The following is a 27,360-nucleotide window of genomic DNA, read 5'->3' on the forward strand; positions in this document are numbered from 1 at the left end:
AATGGGGTAGTTTTTTAATTACATATAATTAATAAAGTAAATTTATTAGTATTTTTATGTAATATGTTTATTTAATAGTTAATATTTTGTGTAATATTTTTATGTAATAGCTAGTTTCATGAATATCCAAGAATTTTAATCAGGATAGTACTACGTGACGATTTGTAGCTATGTGTAATTCAGCGTTGAAATTCGTGATTATTTGTCGAAATATTTCAACAATTTTAACCGTCATGCTATTGCATGATTTTTCTTATTGTTTGTTATAGGTAGTTTATCGTTAACATTCGTGGTCTATCTCAGATACATTTCCACCACATTCTATGAATGTCCAAGAATGTCAATTGGCGTAATACTATGTGATGATTCATAGTTAGATTTTATGCAAATATACATCTACATATTTATGACTTGTTTACAATATCTTTACAAAAACTACCGTTTCTATTATTGACAATAAATTATCCACGTCTGGAGATGGATTAAGAGAATCATATTATAATTGACGTGTTTAATTTATTGCATTTTATATCGCATACGTTATGAAAGAATGGCAAATTAAAATGTACTGTTCTGAGACGGAGAGAGAGAGAGAGCGAGAGAGAGTGAGAGAGAGAAAGATTGTGAATTTATTGATTGACCATATCCTTCTACAAAATGTGCCACTCGTTAGATCTTAATCGCGTTATGCGAGACACGATGTTTGTGCATGGCACTTTCTTCCAAGTTTCTTAATGACGAGCCGACTAAGATGTTCTACGTCTGATCTACATTTTCGCACCTGGACAAGTCTTTGGAATCACTTAGGCTCGTTAAATCTTGGTGGTGAACAGCTGTTTAACGGTCACATAAGGTTTGTTTCCTATTTCTGCACTAGAATACACTGGAACATCCTTTCTTCCTTTGCTAACTTTCAAACATGTACCTATTTTCTTTAAGTATACACTAGTTCCATCAGAAAATTCAGACACAGAAAACAAACCGATAGATTGCCTTACTTGTAATAATGAATTTTTTAATATCAACCTCTCTTCACTTAACTTGATATAAACTGAATTTCACTAGAGCAGAGTGTCACTTTCAGGCAATGGTCTTTTCGAACTTTTGTTACGATTTTTCTGTCCGTTTCTCTTTTTTATTCATGGTATTGCTGCTCGGGGCCATCCAGATTAACCAAACTCATAGTATGGTTCATCTGTTTTTTTTATTTGAATCGTTACTTTCTCCTATTGTTACTCCTTCTCCGATCTCTCAAATTTTTAATACAGCTAGTTATCGACTTTTTTTTAAAGAATAAGTCACGCAAATGAAACAAAAAATACTGCTGATCGTGCTTTTCCTGATCCTATAAGTAAACAATCATGGTTAAGTTGCAAGTCGATTTTTTGATATTTTTTGATCTCTATCGTTTGCAAATAGCTTTATACACGCTTTTTTTCAAAACAAAAATAATAAAAATTAATAAATCGTCGAGATAATACAAAATCGCGTGGATGTAAGCAAACATCTCCCAGTGATGATTGTAACCTAAAAATTTGTTAAGGAAGTAGACCACTATCCCAAATATCCATGTCAGTCCCATGACGATAAACAGTTTGACATTCATGATAAATCTATTAAAAAATACAATCGATTAAAAAGTAATATAAACACAATTTTTTTAGAATAAAATTGGAAATTAAGTAAACGATACATTAAGATATCACTTATAAATACAGATGAAACAGCTATAAAATTAGATAAACGTTCTGTTCTAGTATTACAATATATTTAGCATTATTTAGACATTCGCTATAATACCAAAATAATTGTGTATAAAGCGTTCCTCATTTATTGGAAGTTAATAGTTATTTGTATGTACCCAGTAAACATTAACTGACAGTAATATAATATTAATGTTACAAGGAAAATAATAGCAAATTTGGTTGGACTGCACTAGTGCGCACTGGTGCATTTTAAAGTCACTGTACACTGATTTAATCTCATTTAAAAATAAAATATAAGTACCTTGAATGATAAAATATAGCATATAACTTGATCATCTTAGGCTTTGATTCATTTTATAAATGTTAATGTTATAATTTCACATTTGATAATATAAATGTATCAACATATGTAAATAACGATGACAACTATACCGTCAGAAACACATCTTTGTGCTCAATAACTATCTGGGTGAATTTACAAACATTTGCAAGATTCTTCAAACTACGCGCCGCATACTTGCCAGACTTGAAACATAAAGAAGAACCCAGAAATGTAATATTAAAATTAATAATCATTTTATTAATTTTGATGTTTACAAGCATCTTTGCTATCCTTCCCCTTTCTCATCCAGAACTGTAAAGAATTTATTGCGAAAAATATTACCTCGGTCAGGATTTGAACCTGGATTCTTTAGCATTTTGGAGTGTCTTGTGCCTACACTTTCACCAACACAGATTAACTTTGATCTTAGTTTAACTCTTTATTTTTTTTTTTAGTTTTAAGAATTTGAAAAAGATAAAGAGTAAGTTAAATTGAGATCAATATTAATTTACATTAATGGACATAAAAATTAGCTAGTTTGACTACGACCGAGTCCCGTGGTACTTGCTAATATTTATTGCAATAACCGATGTTGTGAAATGAGTGTCACTTTCAGCGGACGCGTAATTACAATATAAATGATATTTTAACATGACCTAAATGACCCCAATGGGGATTATATTAGGTTACATTAAGATATCATTTTTATTGTAAATACGCGTTGATGGAAAGTGTTTCAACACATTTAAGTAATGAGAACGAGAATATAAACGTAATAATTTCACCCTCAACAAGAAAATGTAGTACAAAACATGTTGAATTTAACAGTTATATAGTTATTGAGTGTAAAATTATAAAATTGAAAGTTGGCGTTTATTAGTATACATAAATACCAAACATGATTAACTTCCTCTGAATGAGGGACTTTTAATAAATCATTTTTTCCCTTTTACTAGGTGCGAAATGGTATTTACTTGATAGCTAAATCTAAGTAATGGTTATTTTTATAAAGCACAGTTATCTAAATAACTAATTATTTATAATAAAAGTCAACAATATAAAATAAATTTCTGAACCTACACTATTTTATTGTCATATTTTCTATGTTTCAGTTTTAAATAGAAAGCAATTCTCGCATTTTTGCGTAGATTGCAGAACTTTGAAGATAGGATAAAAATAATAAAATCAACATAATAGGTTCTAAACTAAGCGTTTAAAATTTACTTACTTTAACTATAAATTTTTTATTAAACTTTGTCATTTAGTTTAAAATTACTTCCAAAAATAAAAATCGATGTTTTAAGACTCAAAAAGCACTCACCTCTTCCTAATGGAATGAAGTTGTTTGCTTCTGGGATCCGTAATTACATTTTTTATATCTGCTTTTACCTTATTATAATATTTCGTCGTGAGAATGAAGAACACGATGTTAGATATCATCAGAATCATTAGCGGTCCATAAAAGAAGATTAATTCGCCGTAGTTATCCCAATAGGGTTCATCTTTTGATTAAAATCATAATAAAGTTTAATTAAACTACTTTAAAATTATTACGCTATACACAAAAAATTGTAACAGCAATATAAAAACGTTGTTTTTTTTTGAAAAAGTATCGTCGGACAAGGAGAGGAATTTCTGGCGCCGTGAGTAATCAATCATTATACGGGGCAAAATATCTATAAAGATAAATGAAAATTTTCTGTCAAGTTTTATTTAAAAAAACCAATACAATTTCGAGATATTGCGAGAAATGCAATTTTTCATCAATATCTTTTTTCCTGCCAAATCTAAATTAACTTTTACCAAAAAAATTCATGATTATAAACGGTATCAATATACATAAGTTCAAATTTTTTTGTCGTCCTTTACTGAAAATTCTGTTTTTAAAAAACCTTGAATTGTTGAAATCGCATTTTCTCTTAATCTAAATAATTGGCCATTTTTAAAAAAATTTAGTGGATAAGTCATATAACATATTATATTTGTTTTTTTTTTCAGATTTGTCAATTTGGTGGTACGTCTCGAAAAAAATATTAACTGAATGTTTATTATTTTTTGATCTTAAATGTATCAGGTTAACACATATTAAGTTGAAATCCCCTCTTTGTTCCACTATGTTTTTTGCATTATTTAATTAAATTTTGTTTCAGTAATTTATTTACTAATAAAAAACTTAATTTTACGTGTTCACTTATGTAAATAAGATTGGAGACATTGCAAAATATAATTCAATAATTATACTTCTTAAACTTTTATAACTCTATCTTTGCTTCAAATTCGAAGGTACTTTTTTATTTGAAGCTAGTTCTTGTATTGGTTTACCCTTAGTGTTATTTCAATTTATAGAATTGTCGTTAAATACACATATAATTCTTTGTGGGTTACATGAGAATAATTCCGCATGTTCAGGTTCTTTATACAATTAACTGCGGTTCTCCTTAAATACATAGTGGCGACTTTTAATTAACTTCTTACATCGTAGTTTTTTTCTTTCTTGTTCATGTCACAACGCACACAATTGTTTATCTTTGATAGTGTATATTTATATCAATCAAAAATCTATTAATTTGTCTAATAATGTCACTATCTTTTAAAGTCAATTAATATTTAATAAAATTTATTTGCCAAAAGTATGAAAAACTGTGTAATGATATTTATTGTCAAACGTGAAAAAAATATAATAAGATTGACATTAAAATTATAAAAAGACTATTAATTGAGTGTTAACGCTCATATAACACTTTCGTATTAATATTCGTTCGTTATCTATTTAATATCCGAGCCATTTACATTAGGGTAATAATTGCGTTATTTATATTAATGCCACCTCAGAAATGAGTGTGTACGGCCCTACTATTGGGCATAGTAGCGCGGATGGCGCTTGCGCCCTAACTCTCTCCCGCTAGCGTAGCTACGCGTGCGTGTGTGTGAGTCTACGAGCTGTGTACACGGTTACGCTGCGACTATTGCAGTCTCGAGTCAAAAATAAAGGAAACATACATCAATATAGCAAACCAGTCTTATTGCCATTCCCAACATTTGGTCCTTCGAGCCGGATGAAACAAGCCGGTATTAATAGCGGATAAGAGAACCGCGACAGTGGAAGATTATTCACAAGCAGTGCAAGTACAAGCAACGAGGTTAGCAGTTCGCGATGTCGGTCGAGAATCTACGCAAGACACGAGGTTACGTAAAGGCTAAGTTGACGAGATTGAGAGGACAAGTCCTGCAAGCGACGAGCGAGGACGATGCGTTCGACAAGGAACAAGCGACCACGAGGCTCGAAAGGCTAGAGGAGATACAACGAGAATTTGAGGATACACAAAGGAAATTGCTGGAAGGTGATAGGGAGCTCACGGACGACGATGCAGCGGAAGAGGAAATCTTCGAGCAAAGATATTACGAGGTAAAAGACATATTAAAACGTTTTATTAAGCCATCGGAAGGCGTCGAGTCGCGAAATATGGACGCGATCGCTCGATTATTGCAACGGCAAACCGAGCTGATGCAACACGTGACGCTCGGGACAAACGGTGATGCCGCGGCAGCCATTACGCCCGCTAGGGAAAGCGAGGCGTTGGCGGCCATCATCGCAAGACAAACAGAGATCTTAGATCGCGTGGCCAACGCAGCAGGATCCGCGAATGTAGACACGAGAGTAAAGTTACCGACTATAAAACTTCCGCGTTTCGACGAGAAGATCGAGGAATGGAAATGCTTCGCGGATAGCTTCCGCTCGATTATACACGACAAACCGCATCTATCTAATATCGAAAAATTTCAGTATCTATCCTCGTCAATTTCGGGTGACGCCGCGAAGGTTATCGAGTCAATAGAGCTAACGGGAGAAAATTACATAGCCGCATGGGAATTGTTGCAACAACGCTACGACGATCCCAGATCGTTGAAGAAAAAACATATTCAATGTCTTTTTACAATGCCGACGGTAGTTAAAGAGTCCGCAAAGGCTCTTCGAGATTTGATTGATTATTGTTCCAGGCACTTAAGAATTTTAAAGGTACTAGGTTTAGCTACTGATACATGGGATGATTTTGTCATGCATATGATGGAAACGAGGTTCGATATGCGTACTCTCCGAGCGTGGGAGGAGGAAGTGGAATCCAATGATAACGCAAAATTAATCGACATGATGGATTTTTTGAGAAAACGATGCCAAACGTTGGAACGCATCGAGTCAAGATCAACAACAAGCAATAACGACAAATTCGTCAAAGAAAGCGAGCAGCGTGGTAAGAAGTCTTACACGGCAGATTCCAAATCGTATTCGTCGAAAGGTACAAAATCTACTTCTTTGACAACCTCTGTCAGTACAGGCAAATGCAATTTCTGTGGGGATAATCACCTCATTTACTACTGTGAGAAATTTCTAGCGTTGCCAATAAGCGATCGGTCCAAAGAGGTTAGGCGTTTAAAATTATGTGTCAACTGCTTGAGAAGCGACCATTATGTAAAATTCTGTAGAATGGGTCCCTGTAAAGAATGCGCGCAGAAGCATAACACGTTGATACACCAATCGTCAGATAACAAGACTTCTGTAAAATCAGAGAGTTCCGATGTTCAAGATAAGGTCAAGTCCGATGAATCGGTTAGTAATGTAGCGGTTCATCATGCGTCAAGCAATACTAGGAGACGTCAAGTACTTATGGCTACGGCGATAGTAGAAGCTATTCAACGTAACGGTCGAAGCGTTCCGATTCGCGTTCTTCTTGATAGTGCGAGCGAGGTCAATTTTATTTCTCAAGCAGCACATAATAAGCTAGGTTTGAAGCGAAACTATGTCTCAGAAATAGTTACGGGATTAAACGAAGTAGAGAACAAAATACATTATATTTGCGATGTTCACATCAAGTCTAGATGCTCCAATTTCGAGATTAACGCAGAGTGTTTTATTGTTCCCAAGGTTACGAAGGATTTACCATCCATGAAACTAGATCGTAACAAGTTAACATTGCCAAACAATCTAAAATTAGCTGATTCCGAGTTTCACAAGATCAGTCCGATAGACATGTTAATCGGCGGAGAATTCTTTTACGATTTGATGGAAGACGGCAAAATAGAGCTTGGAAATAATCAATTAACTCTAAGGAATACTAAATTTGGATGGATAATCGCGGTACCAATATCGGCTGCTTCGGTAGTTTCAAGTATCAAACAGAACACGGTGCACGCGTTAACCTGTTCATTGAAATCTCATGACGACTTAAACGAAAATCTAGAAAAATTCTGGGAATTGGAGAATTATGACAAGGGAACGACACGATTATTATCAAACGATGAGAAAAAATGCGAGCGATATTTCGAACAAACTACTATACGCGATACTAACGGTAGATTTATTGTAAGGCTACCATTTCGAGATGAAACCCTACCTATTGGCAATAACAAAGAAATAGCACTTAAAAGATTAAATTATCTGGAACGAAAGCTTAAAGGCAACAAGGTATTTCGCGATCGTTATATCAATTTTATGTATGATTATGTTAAACTAGGACATATGTCAATTGTAACCGATTCACATAATGAATCCCAGAGAGTGGTATATTTACCTCACCATGGTGTGCTAAAGGAGTCTAGTAGTAGCACAAAGTTGCGAGTTGTATTCGATGCTTCGGCAAAGAACAACAGAGGCGTGTCTTTGAATGATGCTCTTCTTGTTGGGCCGGTATTACAAGATAATCTAATCGATATAGTGTTAAGATTTCGATTCTCTGAAATTGCTTTGACAGCCGATTTGCAAAAGATGTTCCGGCAAATACTAGTTCACATTTCGGATCGTGACGCACAACGTATTTTATGGCGATTCTCAACTGAGGAGCCCATACAAGAGTATCGTTTAAATACCGTCACTTACGGGCAAGCATGTGCCTCATATTTAGCGATTAAATGTTTGAGACAATTAGCTACAGATAGCGCGGAACGATATCCATTAGCGGCAAATGCTTTATTGTACGATACATACGTCGATGATATAATCTCCGGTACAAACACCGTTGAAGAAGCGCAAACTTTGTATGAACAATTGACTAGCTTACTATTAGAAGGCGGATTCACAGCGCACAAGTGGTGCTCGAATTCTGAAGAAGCCCTGGAAAATGTGCCAATACATTTAAGAGAATCTAGTTCGACTTTGAACATTGATGCAAATGACGTCATTAGGACACTAGGAATCGAATGGAATTCGGATATAGACGAGTTTCATTTCAAAGCGCAAATCGTGGCGCAAGCATTTACGAAACGCAAGATACTATCAGCAATTAGTAAATTGTATGATCCTCTAGGTTTGATTGGACCAGTTTTAACGACGGCCAAGATTCTAATGCAAGGTTTATGGGAGATCAAAGTAGATTGGGATGATCCACTCCCAGAATCGTTCCTAGATAAATGGGTAAACTTCCAAGAAAGTTTAAAGGACGTATACACATTATGCGTACCAAGATTAGTTGTCAATTCGTTGGGAACAAGTCAATTATTCATACAAGGATTCTGCGATGCGTTCGAAAGCGCATACGGCGCGTGCATCTATGTGCAATCAGTGAACAATTGTCAGGACAAGATATTAAGTCGATTACTCTGTTCAAAGGCTAGGGTAGCCCCTTTAAAGAAACAAACCGTACCAAGATTAGAGCTATGTAGCGCGTTACTGTTAGCAAAACTACTTGATAACGTGAAAAAGGCAATTCGAGTCAACATTGATGGTATATACGCATGGTTAGACTCCATGGTCGTACTGCACTGGTTGCGTGGTGATACATCACGCTGGAAGCCATTTGTATACAATCGTGTGGCGGAAATACTGGAAATCCTGCCAGCAAGTCAATGGAATCACGTCAAGGGTTCCGAAAACCCTGCCGATTTAATCTCAAGAGGTGCCACTCCTGCTCAACTAAAGGACAGCAGCTTGTGGTGGAATGGCCCTGAGTGGCTATTGAGTATACGTCAATCTACAAACCATGAAGAGTCCAATTGGGAGCTCAACGAACAAGATCTTGCCAGTGTTGAATTCGAGAGCAAAGGAGAAGTACGATGCTGCAATGTAAATGCACAACAGGCATCTTCATATGGCGAAGCAATAGCCAAGCTAATCGAACGCTGCTCCACGTTAACAAAAATAGAGCGATCACTAGCTTATTGTATTCGATTTGTCTCCAACTGCCGCAAAAAAGGGAAGAACAGAATCCTAACCAGGTTAACTCTGTCAGAAATAGCAATCGCGCATATGGAGTTAATCAAACATTCGCAACTCATTTATTTTCCAGATGACATAAAGGATTTACGAGTTAAGGGCGAACTGCGCCAATCAAGTCAACTAAGCCAATTGCAAGCCTTCCTTGACAAAGATGGTGTCCTCAGGGTGGGCGGTCGTTTACAAGAAACTCCATGGACTTTCGAGAGAAAGCATCCAATCTTATTGTCAGGTCAATGCAAAATCACGCGTTTGCTAATCGAAAGAGAGCATCGTGCCCTACTGCACGCTAGTCAGCAACTATTGCTGTCAGTTATACGACAGCGTTATTGGCCATTAAACGCGAGGAACATAGTGAGACAAGTATGCCGTTCTTGCGTCTGGTGCTTTAAAAATAATCCAAGGGGACTCACACAAGCAATGGGTTCGCTACCCAGCGACAGAGTCAAACCATCTAAGCCATTCGATATTACTGGAGTCGATTTTGCCGGACCAATCATTACACTCGTCAACAAAGGACGTGGCCGGAAGACATTCAAATCATATATAGCATTGTTCATATGCTTTGCTACAAGAGCAATCCACCTAGAGGCAACGAGTGAGCTAACCACGGCAGCCTTCATGGCAACACTACGCAGATTCATAGGACGACGAGGACTTCCAAGGAAGATCTGCAGTGACAATGCTACAAACTTCGTAGGAGCAAAGCGAGAGCTGGAGGAACTATACGCATTCGATCGATCTTCTATCGACGGAGTGGTCGGCGACAACTTGCAAGAAAGGGGAATAGAATGGACTTTTATTCCTCCTTACTCGCCCCATATGGGAGGCCTCTGGGAGGCAGGAGTTAAATCCTGCAAATATCATCTCAAACGAGTGATGGGTAACACCTTGTTCACTTTTGAAGAGTTGTCTACAGTTTTAGTACAAATTGAGGCGTGTCTCAACTCACGACCTCTATCGCCATTATCTTCGGATGCCTTGGATTTGCAAGCTTTGACACCAGGGCACTTCTTGGTGGGAGGACCACTAGTCAGCCTTTCAGAAAGAGACTTATCCGATGTTAAGATAAACCGTCTCGACAGATGGGAAATGATCCAACGCACCACTCAAGATTTCTGGAAACGGTGGGCGGCGGAGTACATCACCAACTTGCAAAGCAGAGTTAAATGGAGAGCAACGCAACAGAACCTGCAAATCAACGATCTAGTACTGCTAAAGGAAGATAATCTTCCACCATTAAAATGGAAAACTGGTGTTATGGACGTACACGCTGGAAAGGACAACCTAGTCAGAGTAGTAACGGTGCGTACGAACAATGGCGTGTTTAAACGTGCAATCAGTAAACTTTGTAAACTGCCAATAAACGATATTACATAAAGATTAGTAGCCTAATCTTGGTGGGCGGTGTGTTAACGCTCATATAACACTTTCGTATTAATATTCGTTCGTTATCTATTTAATATCCGAGCCATTTACATTAGGGTAATAATTGCGTTATTTATATTAATGCCACCTCAGAAATGAGTGTGTACGGCCCTACTATTGGGCATAGTAGCGCGGATGGCGCTTGCGCCCTAACTCTCTCCCGCTAGCGTAGCTACGCGTGCGTGTGTGTGAGTCTACGAGCTGTGTACACGGTTACGCTGCGACTATTGCAGTCTCGAGTCAAAAATAAAGGAAACATACATCAATATAGCAAACCAGTCTTATTGCCATTCCCAACATTGAGATTAAAATAAATTGAGATTAAAATAGAAACACAAAGATTTATGTATGTATTTGTCGAGAATCCTATAAATTGAATAACACTAAGAATGACCCAATACGAGGGTTGAAACGTTTGCGTTTAAATGTTTCTAAACGACTTGCTTGAAACTATAAATAAATAATACTAATACGAAAATCTAGCTTGACTTTGATGCTGTTTTACTTATATATTTTTAATGATATATTTTTTAATTTAATCGTTTAGAATTTTCCTGCGTTCATAATCGTTCTTTAGACATATCATTGGAAATTTCATTTCACTCCTATTTAACATTAAATAACTATTATAAAATAATTTTAATGTTTCTCAATATCGTTCTTCAGAGTGATAATTGCTTTAATGAAGAAATATTCCGATATAAAAATTTTACTTTAAAAGGATATAATAACAAAATCCCATGTCATTGTTAAACTTTGCATAATTCAAAATATGTACAGCCGATGAAAAGTTAAATAACAAAAAAATACTCGAGTTTACATACATACATTCGTGTAATAGTACGCTCAAGTTTAAAAACAATGACAAAGTATATTAATTGTAATTAAGTTCTAAAATGTTCCTTGAAAAACGAACAAAATTCCCAACTTTTTCTAATTACCATATCTATCTATTTGTTGCATAAATCATTATATCAAGAAGGTTCGAAGAAATATTGAACATCAGATGAGTGAGCTATTGTTACAAGAGTAATATTTCCAAGAACTCCGTTACTAGTATCGTCTAACTTACATTATATCATCTCAGAAAACTGTTATAGATTGTAAACAACTCACATGCGAACCGACATTCGAACACGTCAAAACTACTGGGTTTCAAATAATCTGGCAGTATATCCGTGTTATCGGCAACAATAATGAGGATTGACTGCAGGAAAGGGATGCCCCACGCATATAAACAGTACAATAGAAATCGTTTCCTTTGTTTGCGGTTGTTTATAATTCTATTTTCACGTAAAGTTCTGTAAAAAAGATAAATTAACATTAACTTATTAAATTTTATTAAGTCAGCATTGTGTCTATACAAATGCTGAAATGTTGCTTTTAATCATAGCATGTGTTATTATCGGATTTTTAGCAATTAGGTTTGCATTTTTTGACAAGTTGATGTAACAATTTGACAGCAAGTTATCGACAATTTATATTGTAATCTGAAATCTTCATCGTCGATACTGATCCAAAATGCATAGCGCTTTTATGCAGTCATATTTATAGGATCACATTTTTGTTGCAAAGTTAATAAGTAATTTTGATGTTGCTATTGAACTGGTAATACATACAGGGTGATTATTAATTAATGTTCTTACTTTTTACAATAGGAGCATGATTTATCGACGGATACGTATTTCTAACATATTATTATATTGGAAATTACAAATGCTCCTATGGTAAAAAGTGGGTACATTCATTAATAATCACCCTGTATGTACAATACACATATGCATTGTTACCTGCGTGTTACTTCAAAGGATGCTATAGTGACCGAAAAACTTCCTCAATGTCGGCAATGCAGATTATTTTTCGAGAGAGATTAGGCTAGTCTTAGAGTTTTCTAAAGTGCGGCCTGGTCTTATTTCATACATACGAGCTACAGAATGCTAGTAAATGACACAAGTTAACCTCGGTTGACTGATCCACGAGCCGAAAATAAATAAATTTTTAACTTTTTGTTCGATTTTCTCATAAAATTTACCAGCCCGCACTTTTTGTGGTGCGTACTTTTATTCTGCAAAAAGATTTTGTGATCTGTAGAGCCAATTCGAAAATTAATGAACACTGTAATGTGTCGGTAATTCCCGTCACTATAGCATCCTCTTCAATGTCGATATATTCGCTGAAGACAAATATATGGAAAGTTGCTAACATAATAAGCAATCACAGATTTATGCAATTTCACTTATAAGGAAATCTCGCGAAGTGTCACACCCTGATTTTAATGAAACTTTATATACATTTAGGTAACATAATTAAATGATTTTAGAAAATATCAATTGCTGCCAATAAACGGTTTGAAGGGGTCAAATTATCCAATATATGTATAGCGGTTTTTTGTAATACCTCAAAAACTATTTTAGATATCAAAAACTGTTTTCATACACATTTAAAGATATCAAAAACTGTTTTTATAAAGATTTAAACAATAGTACAGTTAAAATAACGTAGGAACGTTATTTTAACTGTGCTATTGTTTAAATCTTTAATTAAATCATTTGTTTAAAATTATCTCTGTTTACTCATCTTAATAACATTTTTTTTTAAGGTGAGTAAACAGAGATAATTTTAAACATTACCCTGGCAAAAATAAAGTGTAAATAAGGAACGTAAGAAACGTAAAGAAAAAGTATGGAAAGTATGATGAAAGCGTAATTTAGCTCTTTATAAATTGTAGATTTTGAAACAACGGAGCATGAAAAACTTGTATGACGCTTGCGTAATGATTCAAGAAGCTTTCTATTGTAGCCAGGGTATCTGGATATTAAACAATTTTTTCCAAATTTAATTTTTAAATATACTCATATGATGATTGCTACATCAACAATAAAATTTGCCATATCATTATAATTTTGTTGAAATGCTATGTAAAAATTATTTACGAAAACAGTTATTAATATTTAAAAAGTTAGTACGTTTTCGTCTCTTTTTATAAATATATATTCGCACAATTAAAAATTATAATTGTTATTAAAACTTACAATTTAATAAATATACTATTGGAATAGAATTAGCCATAAGATTAACCATGAGATTAACAAAGAATCATTAAATATTGGTGAAATAATTTGTGAAAGATCAATGAGATAATTAAGAGACCATTGAGATAAATTAAAAAATAATTTTGCGCGATAATAAATTTTAAGTATTAAAAGTATTAAAATCATAAAATTGATTAATTCATTAATTATCAAATTATTAATTTTCTGCACGGTAAAATAATTGTCTACTCATTTATTCAATCCTAGATTATTCCATTTGACCCAATAATGTCATCATGTATGACTTACCCAAAAGTCCGCCATATGTCGAAGCACATAACGTTAAGCCAGAAATGCGTCGAACATATAAAAAAAAAATCGATGTAAGCTAGAAAAGTAATTTTTACGTTCTTTAACGTTATTCGTATATGAATATTCCATAAGACATGTGTATACAAACCTAAAGCTTTGCACGATGTCTTTCCTAATTGCTCATTCGTGATTTTTACACGCAAATCCCTGCTGAATATAAAGGCGGTACTCAGTAAGAGACTGCTTACATAGCATATGACCGTTTTTCCATGAATATTTTGCAGATTTGGTAAGTACGCGTACACTAGCAAGGTCATCAATAGAAATAAACATTTGACGATAAATATGGCGAACCTCCAGTTAGGGCTAAACAAAAAATGCACTTTAGATTTCATAATTCATAATATACAAATGTGATACGTTTATCTAATGCTCGAAAATTTGTCTGATATTATTTTCATCAATTTTCCATACATTAAATAATGCTTCTTCTTGTGCCGCGTATACATATAACTAAAATATTTACAGCTCTCGAATACTCGAACACTTTGTAATTATGCGGTACTCGACATGTTACGACATGTTATCATTGTTTGAGATTGTAAAATTTAAACAAATTAAATCTGTCGAATTTAATCAAATTTAAACAAATTTAATCAAATTTAAAAATATTTGCGATAGAAAGGATAAGAGCCTGAATGCATAATAATGCGCTAGCATTGTTAATGAAAGTCTAATATAACGCGTTGGGTTTTAAATAATTACTGGGAAATCAACACAAATTTACTTTACCGGAACGATTTTCTGATATCACAAAGCATTGGGAAATCCCATATTAATATCCCATACAATCTGACAATTCGTTTACATCTACAGAGATATTGTTGAAAAGTGAAACTAGTAATAGAATGGCAGTTGGTAAATGTACGCAAATAATAATTACATACAGTTATCGCATAATACATTTTATAGCTAAGGTAATGAAAAATATATACCTAGTATAAATGTAATTTTGCTTTCCTATGTATTCGTCACAGTAAAGCAATTCAAAACGATAAAAGTTGTTGACTTTGTCTTCCACGACGTCGAAGCAGTACCTGCCGTTCGTATGTCCATTTGATTTCGATGACATACGTTCTTCCCATTCATCTGGGTCCCAGAAAAGGTGTATTTTTTTACACGGGATGTATATACGGGGTTGTAAAACATGACTCCAAACCCCGTGGACTAAGTAATTAAAGAGAAGTAAGTTAATTCCGTTTCTCTGTGAGTAGAATTAACGTCGACAATTGTCAACCGTTATTTATAATCAATTAGCAAACAGATAAGAAATGTAGTAGAGATAAAAATATAAATTTTCTCAGAAAGTAATAGAAGTGTTTAAATACCATTAGATGTAGGGTTGCTATAGTGAGGGATTTTTCTCAAAATTTAGATTCTGTTATTATCAAGTAAAACTATTTGGAAGAACAAAAAGTTTATAATTTTTGGAAGAAGATGTAAGGATCTTTAATATTTGCATTTTACCAGAAATTCCCCGTAATGTAATACAACTTTGAGGAAATCGGTTTAGTAACTCTGATTAGAAATACCTTTGGTCGTGTCGAAAGTGAACGACTTCGATTGACTCACGGCGTCTGCAAGAGCATTGTAAAATTTTCCGAGTGTATTAGGTACAGGGTCCGCATTGCAACCATAATGACTGTCATTAAGATAAAGATGTCTATTTTCGGAACAACACTTTCTGATACAAGCGTTTTTGTCGCAGAATTCCGGTTTTCTGCAGATACGGACTGCCAAACTTCGTTTAACTGCAAATTCTGACATCATCTCGATACAAATGTTATCCCCAATAACAGATTCCTCTTTGACAATATTGTTGAACTCTGGAACCTTCACCTGTTAAGTTATTTGATTCATCTAATGTTTTAATTCACATCGACACATCCATAAGGTAATGCTTCTCTTTCAAAAGGCATAAATGCATTTATTATGTAAATTATCTTACATATCACTGTATTTATTCTTTTACTAGCATATTACACGCAATCATCAGAATTGTATTAACTAGATCTGCATTTGTTGGCAAATTAATATCTTCACTTTTGACAACATTAAGTAAAAGCTTGCTAACAACTTCTTGGCAACTTTAAAACTATTATCATCAAAATTTGTGCTGTTATGATGATGACACAAAAATTTATAGGATTATACAATATTGCCAACGCAAAATAAAGTTACTGTTTTCTAACCGGCAATATATGTATACATTTAATTTACAATTGAAACTAGATCGCGTTTTGTGTATAGTACAATTAAAAACAAGATATGCTTTGTATACTGTCACAGCAGGATCATGTTACTGAAATAATAAAGCGACATTGGACAAATTAATGCACCTCATGTGTGTTGTGAACTTGTCATCAATTTTTTGACATCGGAATCTAATGGAACTGAGTTAGTAACAAGAGAGCAAAGATATATCATCAGTCAATGAAGACTTTACATGATTGCAAAACAACAGTCACATTTATATACATTTATATACATTTACACATTGTCATTTCGGTAGTGCTTTGTCATTTCGGTATATTCAAAATAGTTAAATATGCCACAGCATCTAAAGCAATCACAGATTTGTGCGATTTTGCTTAAACGCGTGGTTATCTACGATCATGTGAGGTGTTTACAAATTTTTGCTGCAAAAAGGATTATGATACATCTGTAATATAAAATAAAGTATACGACATCTACGAAAATATTATATACTGGATCCTTGAAAAACAAGAAGATTTTTATTTCTCGATCGAATAGTGTAAAACAAACGAGCATCGATCTGAAAGTTAAGTTTTTCTTCTATCTGCAATGGTTCAACTCACTAGAAGAATATTTAATCTCTTCAGCAAAATTTGTTCAATTTAGACATTTTTAAAACAATCGAAAATTTTTTTATATATCCAATATTTAATTACTTCTGCGAAATACAAAGTAAAGAAATACTTCTATATACATATAATATTAACTAAATAATTATGTGTGGTACATTTTACCAAAAATATCCCCAATTAAGGTAAATGTATGAAATTACGCCACATTAAGCAAGAACTAATTTTTGACAAATTATTTAAAAAATAATAATGAATAATATTAGATAAAACTGTAAATATTATCTAAAGTTAATATTTAACTTTAAATTAACAAAAACGTAAATAAAAATTGAAAATAAACATGAATATGTTTATGTACAAAAGAATTAAGCGTGGATTGCAAATATACTGAGTTCCGCCAGATTTTTCCGATTTAGGCCACTAATATATACCAAATGACGTCACACTGTCCGTGTGTGTACTACCCTTATTATATTTTCCAAAAACTTATACAATACTAATACAATTTTGTATTACAATCAAAAGTATTTTATTTTATAATTTACACGTTACATTGTTACAACAATTGTAACAACAATTTAAGAACAAATTTAGTCATGGATAAAGTGACAAATTTTTGACATGGGTTTTTGAGAATCGTTTGTCACAAAAAATCACATTATGCGCAATTACTTTCTTTGATGGAATCACTTCATCACTTTGTCGACTGTTTTCCAATAATGTTTACCCTTACAAAAATAATTCACCGTTTTTAGCCCGTTTTTAGCACTCGAAAATGGTCAATTTGAGTGGTGAAAACGTGCAATCCGCTCGATGAGTATGATCCGTTTTTAAGTCGCAAACAGGTAATTCTCTGGAAAAATGAGTGATTAAAACGGATTGCATACGAGTATATCCGAGTAGTAATAACGTATAGTTGAGTACAAAGTATGAGTATTTTTGAGTGGTAAAAACGTATTCAGCTACGAGTATAAAATACTCATTTTGCACTCACAAGTACTCACATTGCACATTTTGAAAAATAAAACAATTCAATAAAAATTATTAATTAATCTATAATTATTAAAATTTTTATAAATCATGCTATTTTACAATGTGCAATGTGAATGCTATATATTTTATATTTACACATATGGTTATTATTTGAAAAACGTATACATATACAATCTCGTGTGTGTGTGATTTTTGTAGACATTTTCAAATAATTGCTATAACAATTTTGATATATGAATAATATTTGAATGTATAATTAAACCAACTTAGCAATTATAATTTTTATTATTATTATAGAAAGTAAACATTTTTATTTCTATACAAATAACCAAAAATAATTATATTACGATTTTTAATAACAAATAAAATATTTTTAAAATCCATATTAATTGCTTAAAAATGTTTTTAATGTTACGATGTTTACTTTAGAATTTTTCTTCATTTAGAAAACAGCGATAATGAATTTTAAAATGAACCGTGATAGTCTTGCAACTAAACTTAGTGTGACAAATTAAGTTCTAAATTAATAGAAAAGCTTATATAAACCAAAGAACAATTAGAAATATAGAAAAATAACGAAACAAATATTATACATCAAAGATACCGGTTCAGAGGAATTTATATGTTGAAGTTGGCACAGGCATAGATAAATTGTCATTGGAATGATGATGATATTCGCCACTATCAATACAATCGATGTTTTCGAAAATTGATTTTACTATTATTTATTCTCCTTCAAGCAATACAACTTTTATCTAATATATATTTTTAATTCAACTATCTTGCAAAAATATAAAGAATAATAGAATAAAACAAGATACTCCATGTACACACCAAAAAGACATTGCACTATGTTATAAACTTTCGATGCTTTCTCACGAATACTTAAATATTGCGTGGTGCCACTTATTTAAAAATTAATTGAGAGTAAGTACTAATATAATTAATATAAATATAATTAAAGTTAAGAGAAATCAGCGAATATCAAGAGGCGCGGTCGCGCCAAATGAACGCATTAGCGAGTTTTATTTTATCCTACTTTTGTGAGTAAAAGAACGTATAAATAACGTGGTGTCACTCATCAACTGGAAAATGAATATTGAAAACGGACAATCCACTTGGTCTTCCCTTTCGTGAGTAAAAGAGGAACGTATTAACGTATTGTCACTCATCAGCTAAAAAATGAGTATTGAAAACGGACAATATACTCAAAAATACTCGTAAGCTTACTCGTATACTCATCATCTTCCTTCGCAAGACTGCGAGTGCAAGAAACGGGCATAAAAATGATGAAACAGGCTAAAAACGGGTTAAAAATGGTCCATATGAAGTGTAAAAACGGTGAATTATTTTTGTAAGGGTAGATAATTTTAATCATTCGTGTTTTATTATGGATACGAAACAAATTGCGGCGTCATTCGGATCATTGGCGTAATTTCGTATATTTAATTTGTACAGCTTAAGCTAAAAGTACTAAATTATTTTGTTTTAGAGTATTCTAATTGCTAACGAAAGCACCTATGATTCGGCAATCGTTTGTGTCAATATGTATTTTATTCGTACATAAAAGTGAAAAACGGAATATCAAAAGCAATATTATGCAATGAAATGTTATGTAAAACTGAAATTTTGTTTCCTTTAAATACTAATTATTAACTTATTGGAAAAAATTAAATATCCACAATATTCAAAATAATAATTGATATTCACTAGTTTCAAAAATTATTTTACGTTTAATTTCTTACTCACCAAATATGTACCGTTCCGTAGGGAGATATCGTTTTCGTTAACTTCATAATTAACGATCGGCCCTTCGCACTTAGGTGGACCCTGAGTGAGTATCATTGCACTTTCTGTGTCAGTTGATCTATTTAGCAAAAATGCTCCAAGACTCTGTGATTCGTTTAACCGGGTCACACATGCCTTTGTGCCGCTGTCAAATATTGTATCGTCAAAACAACATTTTCTGATGTGTAAGAGCTGCCAAAAGGATGTGTCAATTGCTTTCACTTGTAGATCTTTGTTTGATTGACAGTGACGAATTATTATTACAGGTTCTTCTTTTTGATCGTAAAATGTTTCAAGGCAAGCTGGCTTCTACAAATAATTTGTTAAGTTGTGAAGCAAGGATCACTTGATTTTAACGTCGTTTAAATAATTGTCGTTAAATATCGTTTTACTTTAGTTATTAGGATAGTATACAAAATGTGAATACTATTAATTTTCTTTTAAATGATATAAATGGCTACATACATTAGGGTATCAAAAAAGCCGGAGGATCCCAATTGTCTACAAATCGATTGCTTACAGCGTCGATTGCCAACATCCCAATTGTCTACAAGACAAACTACACACAAGTAATACTGCTTACAGATTAATTGCCTACAGTCTCAATCGCGCATAAGTAAAAAATTAAAGGACAAATAACTCAAACATGCGACCATCTAAAGTCTAAACGCAGTCTGTGATTGGTTAGCTTTAAACTCTTATATCTAGTGATATATGCAAAAGAGATCACTTTTACGCGCTGATGACAAGCGCGTAAGCCACACGAAGAAAGAAATCCTAATTTTAAAAACTATTATTTAAAATAAAGATTTACAAATAATTATTTTACTTCATTTTTCAATAACTTTTTGCTATAATATTTTGATTACATTGGTTATTTATAGAAAATAATCAATGTATACAAAAAAATAACATTTTATTTTAATGTACTTTGCTATAAAATACTTGCTTCTGACGTTAATTTTTCATTTTTTATTTGTACGCAATAAAGCTTGTATCGATCTGTAGGCAGTATTACTTGTGTGCAGTTCGCTTTGTAGGCAATATTACATGTGTGCAATCGTACATTTGTTCTTTAATTTTTTACTTGTGCGCAATTGAGGATGTAGGCAATCGATCTGTAGACAGTATTACTTGTGTGTAGTTTGTCTTGTAGGCAATTGGGATGTTGGCAATCAACGCTGTAGGCAATCAATTTGTAGGCAATTGAAACCCTCTCAAAAAAGCATTTCTTGACTTTCCTAGATTACTTTTTATACTTCTTTATTATTCTATTTATACTTGTTATAAAACTTGACTTTTATCTTGTCAATGATGACATTGCGACCTTAAGCTTAAAAATAAAGACAAGATTAATTTAATTTCAATTTACCTCTAAGTTAGCGATAGATTCAAAATGGACAAGTGGTGTTGTCACAAGATCCTCAGATTCGTCGCACTGAGGAATTCCTTGGAACTCTCTGGTAATGTTCCAATAGTGAACGTAAACTTCTATTACGAATAACGGTATTGATTCACAGTTGGTGAAATTGTTTACATAGATCTGTCCTGGTGGGCAACATTTCGTTAGTTGCCATTCGGATGATGCTCTTATCAAGAATAATATCAGGCCGAGCAAAGCAAACCTCATCATAGACATAGTTGTGTAAAACTGTAATGATTCATTTATTTAATACACAGTACATATCTCTCTATTATTATCGCTTATCTGAATTCAACGTCATGCTTATACTTATTTATACTGGCAGATTATTATTTCGGCTACTTTGCAGTTACACTTCAAAGCTTCTGCTTTAACCTGTTTTTTTTTTACGTACATTTCATTTTAATAAAGATATAATTCACTTGTCTATAAAAAATACATGCACCCTTTTTTATTCTTTTATGAAAAGAACTTCTTCAAACTTTTTTCGCTGAATTATCATTTTAACTGGTATTTAAACCAAGTCCTTTAATTGCTTAAATTTTAAACCGCCATTCACAACGATTTGTAAGTTTTGTGCACAACAATATTAATGCCTTCTTGCACAATTTTATTTCTGTGTGTTTCGATTCTTCTTTCGTTTGCTATTTCGGGCAGAAATAGTTGCTATCTGTTTAACTTCAATCATTACGTTTCTATTAAAGTCATTCTGAGCAAAAATGTATGTTTGTATCATTTTAAATTAGATTATACTTGATATCAAATTATTTTTATGTAATAGGTAATTATTAAAATTTTAAAACCAAATAAATATTTACCTTCAATATTTATTTTTCTTTTCTAAACAAAAAGATTATATTCTTACGTAATTATAAATTATAACGTTTTTATAAATTGAATTTTTATATACATCTTTCTATCTAAAATTACTTATTTTCTTTATCAACAAAAAAAGTGAGATAAAAATCTATTTAACGTATCGCAGTAAAAAGTAACACATGCGTAATCAATTAAATTACTTGTTTGAAAAATTGCGATTCTTACTCACAATCAGTTCTCCCTTATTCATCAATTTTCTTATCTTCCTGAAGTGATGTTACATTGCAGCAAGTTAATTGTGCATGCAGTCAAATACTCATTTTCTTTGTATATGTCTCTGTAAATAATCTGCTTGTTCCATTACTTTTATCACATTGCCTCGTCTGAGAATGCGTTGCTTTAATATAATTATTCTTTCACATTCATTTTTATTATTTACACGTGTTTCTCGATGTGACATAGAGAATAGATTAGCGCAAAAAAGTGAATTGAGAGCTCTGTTAGTGTGTGTTTGGGGAGACACTATTAGCGTTATTTGAATTAGTCTATCCTTGTTACATCTAATTAATGATAATAATAGAAAATACAAATAGCGCTAGTAGCAGTCTCTCCAAACGCACCCTTTATTTTAACGCCTCAACATAACATCAGGTGATTCTTGAAAATCTGTCCCTCCTCCACTCCTCCATTTTGCGGAATTAAAAAAAATAGCCTAGAATTATATAATTATAAGCTATATATAAGTTTTCAAGTATTGCAACATTTTCATCTTGTAAATCGAAATTTAATTTTTTTAGTAGGAAGTTGAATGAATATTCATTCAATCCCTTCCATAACTGAAAAGTAAAGATATTGATAAAGTTTTAGGCAAAATTTAGAATTATTTGAAAAAGCTTTTATAGTCGATATAGTTTCAATTTTTAAATCCATTTTTTCACTTCTAAACAGCTATTAAATTATTAAGCTGTGACGAGATCAAGAGCACAGCACGCGAGGGAGGAGTTGCATCATAGTCAGAAAAACCCAAAGAAAATCAGTGGATGGACTTTTGATCATTAAGCACAGTTAATAATACAGAGTAAAATTAATGGTTAGTTTCGAGAACTAGATTTAATATCGATATTGATAAAAAAACAAATTTTAATGTAATTAATTTTAATTAATTTTTTAATTTCAATATATCATTTCACTGTTTAATGGTATATTAGAAAGTTGAAACTAAATAAAATTAAGGTTGAAAATCATCGCATTATGCGATGTACCTTTTAAAAGAAGCGTGAAACGCGAGTTACTAATGGCGAGGCCCACGATGGTTAGTAACGAACAAAAAATTACGTTGGATAATAAGTGTTAAGATGAAAAAATAAACTTTTAAAATTGATACAGTTTTTAATGTATTTTATATGTATAAAAACGCTTTTTAAGATCTTATAACGTTTTTTTTTTTTATCTTTTTGACTTAACAGTATTGGACTCGAACAATTAAGGGGTTACACTACTCTGCAAATTTTTTTTTTCGATTTTTTTTTTATTGGCTTAAATGATGTATAAACTATCCAAAAATAATATCCAAAAGCAATTTTGGGTGAAAAGCGACTAAAAATAATTTTTTTATCTTATTTAGAAATAAAAGTATTCAAATGTCTTGTGAAATATTGCAATAGAAATTTTTTAAAACGTTGTGATGTGATATGTTACAATGGAAATGTTTCCGAAATCTATTACATTCAATAAATTTTCTAATTGAATTTTCTGAAATTAGGCAAATTCTGCTTAGATACATCAACCAAGTAGAAAATACTCAAGCAGAAAATTTGTCTTAGTGCTTTCATCAACTATCCGAGCGAAAATTTTTTAAATGTATCCGTAACGTGTGCTAACAATAAGTTTATGTAGTAGAAGTATGTACATACAAACCTGTTGAGCAAGAATGTTACGCAATAACATTATTGTGTGACATTCTTGATTAACAGGTTTATATATACTTCTACTATATAAACTTATCACGCGTGGCAAATGGATTTAGACATTTTTTGCTAGTTATTTTCTTAATTATAGAGGACAACAGGATAATATGGCACCTATTTTTATTTTATTGAATAACTTTGTTTATAATTAAGATTTTCTATTAAAACTTGAACGATTACATTCATCAAAGTGTTGTTTGACAGATTCTAGACTCAAAATAATGAAATATTTAGGGCGTGATTTATAAAAATCTAACGTACTGTATAATTGGTAAAAGAAACAAAGTAGTTGTAATATGACTATACGTAAAAATAATTTTTAAAAATTAGTTTAGTTTGAAAAAAACACAGTACCTTGTTACAAAATTATATATTTTTAACTTGTTTAAAATTTTTTTACGTTTAAAAACTTTAGAAATACCATTAGTAATTTTATTAGAAATATTATTTTATCCTTGTTTAACATTAAACAACAAGCACAAAATGATGTCTCTAATGTTTCTAATTACCGCCCTTTAGAATGATAATTGATTTATTGAAAAAATATTTCAATAAAAATTTTGCTTAAAGAATCATATTAACAAAATTCCATTTTATTTTTTTAACTTTGTATAACTCAAAATGTGTACAGCCAAATAAAAAGTTAAATAACAAAAAAACACTCGAGTGTATCTACATTTGTGTGATAATATACTCAAGTTTAATAATACTGATGAAGTATGTGCAATTAAAGGTTAAAAGCGTACCTTGAAAAAATTTTGAAGTGCTCAAAAGTAAAAATGCTTTATAACAATTGTCAGTTATTATGTACTGGCATATTAGCATCATTAAAAAACGGCGGGTTACTAAATGAATAACTCTATAAGCAATTGTTAGAATACGTCACCTAATAACGGAGATAATAGGAGTAACTGTATTGTCGACAGTAGCCATAATACCCTCTTTTCCTTTACATAAATAATGCATTATTTTATTAAGTATTTCAAAAATCATCTTTGTATTTATTACGCTAATCAAATTGCAAATGATAAATGTAGAAGATATTATTGTAATACTTTAAATGTAAAGTACTTAAAAAGAATGTTTAAATTACGATCAGTAATCCTTTGAATAAGATTTAGATCTGGTATAAAAATCGGTCTCTATTAGTTATGACGTAATTTCAAAGATTTCAAATTCTTGAATAGCATTGATAATCAGTAATTACTAAAATTAAGACATCGCCATGTGAAACAGCGGACTTTTTCCTGTAGGAAACGACGCTAATTTCATTATATTAATTCTACTTTTCTTCGGAAAAAAATTGAGAGATAAATGGATAATAATAAATTGCAAACATTATTCCATTTTCAAACACTCGAAGAATTGGATTAAGATTTTACACGAAAAATTCTACCTTTTAACCTCAGTAAGTTTCAAAATCCAAAAAATTTTTTTAATAATGGGTAGCTTATTTTGACGTGGAATATCCTATGTTTTAGACACGACGTCCAATTTCTTACTTAATAATCTCTAGAATTCTCATAAAGACGACACCGGTGTCTACTTACCGTACGCAGCACCTAACCGATCGGCCGTCTATACAAAATGTTGGTTCGTCTTATCAACACAAACGCATCTCGTCGTGGCGGACTATTCTCGCGACTCGTCTTGACGGCGACGGTCCCAACAACAAAGTGAATTTTGAATATTTTACAGGGGGTACGCAAGGCTTCCTATCCCACGCAATGGTCTTCGTGGCGGCTTGCGATTGAGTCCTTGCGGCTCGCGTGAATCCCACTTTCACTTTTCAATGCACAGTTGAAGTATTTATATTGGTGCTCTCGGGCAGTACATAATTTTTTTCCTGGAATTCCCGACGTTGACTAAGCTAGCGAACTTTTCCTCAAGTCTACGGCTAAAGCATTCCTTTCAGCTCCAAGCGAGATTTCCTATGTTATGATAAGTGTGGAGTATCAACATCTTTTTGCTTCGATTCATATTCTCAGTTTTCTGTAACGTGCAGCAACCTTAGTGCTACCCCACAAGAACATCCGAACTACGTAATTATATTTACCTTACGGATAGCTTTGTGCATTAGGACCTAAGCAAAATGGTTAACTTATAATCTTAGGACAACTTTTATGATTTATATCTTTGTCTTTAGTTATAAGTTAACCATTCTGCTTAGAGCCTAGTTTAAGTTTACTTATAAGTTCGGGCTTAAGTTTGTGGTTTGTACTTAACGTAACGTAATGTCTTACGGATATTCTCGTGCGGAAGCTCGTGCCTACATTAGACAAGCGCGACACAGGTAATAAAATGAAGCGATGTCATCTAGTTGTACCTGCTCTTCTCCTAGCTCGATGATCCTCAGGCGATAGTAAGTCCTCTTCCTCGAAATGATTCAACCGGGCGAGATGTTTGAAGAAAAAGATTTACGTACAAATTCTATAATTATGATACCGTCAGAAAATGGGCCTTTACTTTATAAGTTAGAAATCATTATAATTATTAAAAATTTATTTATAATAGTTACAAAATTTTTATTTGATGTTTATCTCTATGAGCATTTCCAATTATATTATGGATAATTATTTATGGAAAACGTTTTACTTCAAAAAATTATATGATATTATAATATATTATGCACGTATAACAAATAAAAAAGAATGCATCATAAAATTCATAAAACATTGGTACTAAATATTACGCCCAGTATTGGCGGTCCGGCGCGTGAACTTATCAATATTAGATTGACGTCTATCGTCGTCTGTGACATCTGTCGTCGTCTTATTCTCGCTTTTCTGGGATGAACTGGGATGAACACGTTTCGTATTAAAGATCATTATTCCATAAAGTCTGTCTTATTATTTTTTGTGCGCGCGAGTGCATCCAAAGGGCAGGTGTGCGTGAGAACGAATCGACTTGTCCGGTCGTAATCGTATTAATAACTTGAAATAAAATTGTCTATCTTTATTATATAAATGAAACTTTGATATCCTATACTTCCTTTATAATTAACTATATCTATATACATAAAAAAAACGAAAGACAATTTTTTAAAGTAATTTTACATGATTTTTAGAACAATGTTAGTAAAATATATAATATTATATTTCAAAATTTAGAAAATATGTCATTTATTTATTTATAGTAACTTAAAGAAAATTTTACTAAGTATTTGTAAATTTTATAAAGTACATGGTGTAAAAATTTTACTGCAGAACATTTAACTACTTGTTTGGTAATTTTTACTATGTAGTTTATAAATTTTCTTTTTGTATATTTCAAAAATTGTTTTTGTCACAGATATTTGCTAGATTGCCAAATAATTCCAAGCTTTTCACCATACATTGTAAAATTTGTACTGAATTTGCGGTAAAATGTTACGAAAAATTTTCTCCGTGTATAATCTTCTCGTATATTTTTAGTATTTACGTAAATGTTGTCCTAATCAACAATTCCAGACCTTCTGTAATTTCAAAAAGAAAAAAGA

At 32.3% G+C, this 27,360-nt stretch overlaps 2 protein-coding genes across 4 annotated transcripts in view; both read right to left on the bottom strand.

The window, feature by feature from the left end:
• Positions 1–27,360, bottom strand: part of LOC105201065 (G-protein coupled receptor Mth) — a 335,046-nt gene that overhangs the window by 152,401 nt on the left and 155,285 nt on the right. The gene's annotated exons all lie outside the window — the stretch shown is intronic.
• On the bottom strand, positions 16–25,577 carry LOC120358709 (G-protein coupled receptor Mth-like). 2 transcript variants are annotated; one of them, XM_039453751.1, is made up of 10 exons: positions 25,433–25,577; positions 21,046–21,324; positions 19,635–19,982; positions 15,597–15,903; positions 15,000–15,231; positions 14,153–14,370; positions 14,002–14,080; positions 11,777–11,961; positions 3,350–3,530; positions 16–1,613 (listed from the first exon to the last, which is right to left on the bottom strand). In XM_039453751.1, exons 2-10 carry the CDS (start codon positions 21,310–21,312, stop codon positions 1,403–1,405), a joined length of 2,028 nt encoding a protein of 675 aa, XP_039309685.1. In that variant the 5' UTR covers positions 21,313–21,324; positions 25,433–25,577; the 3' UTR covers positions 16–1,402. The 2 variants fall into 2 exon arrangements, with proteins under 2 accessions (XP_039309685.1, XP_039309683.1); XM_039453749.1 differs by having other exon boundaries at positions 14,002–14,370.

The sequence above is a fragment of the Solenopsis invicta genome, chromosome 9 (genome assembly GCF_016802725.1).
Source record: "Solenopsis invicta isolate M01_SB chromosome 9, UNIL_Sinv_3.0, whole genome shotgun sequence".
Lineage (NCBI taxonomy): Eukaryota > Metazoa > Arthropoda > Insecta > Hymenoptera > Formicidae > Solenopsis > Solenopsis invicta.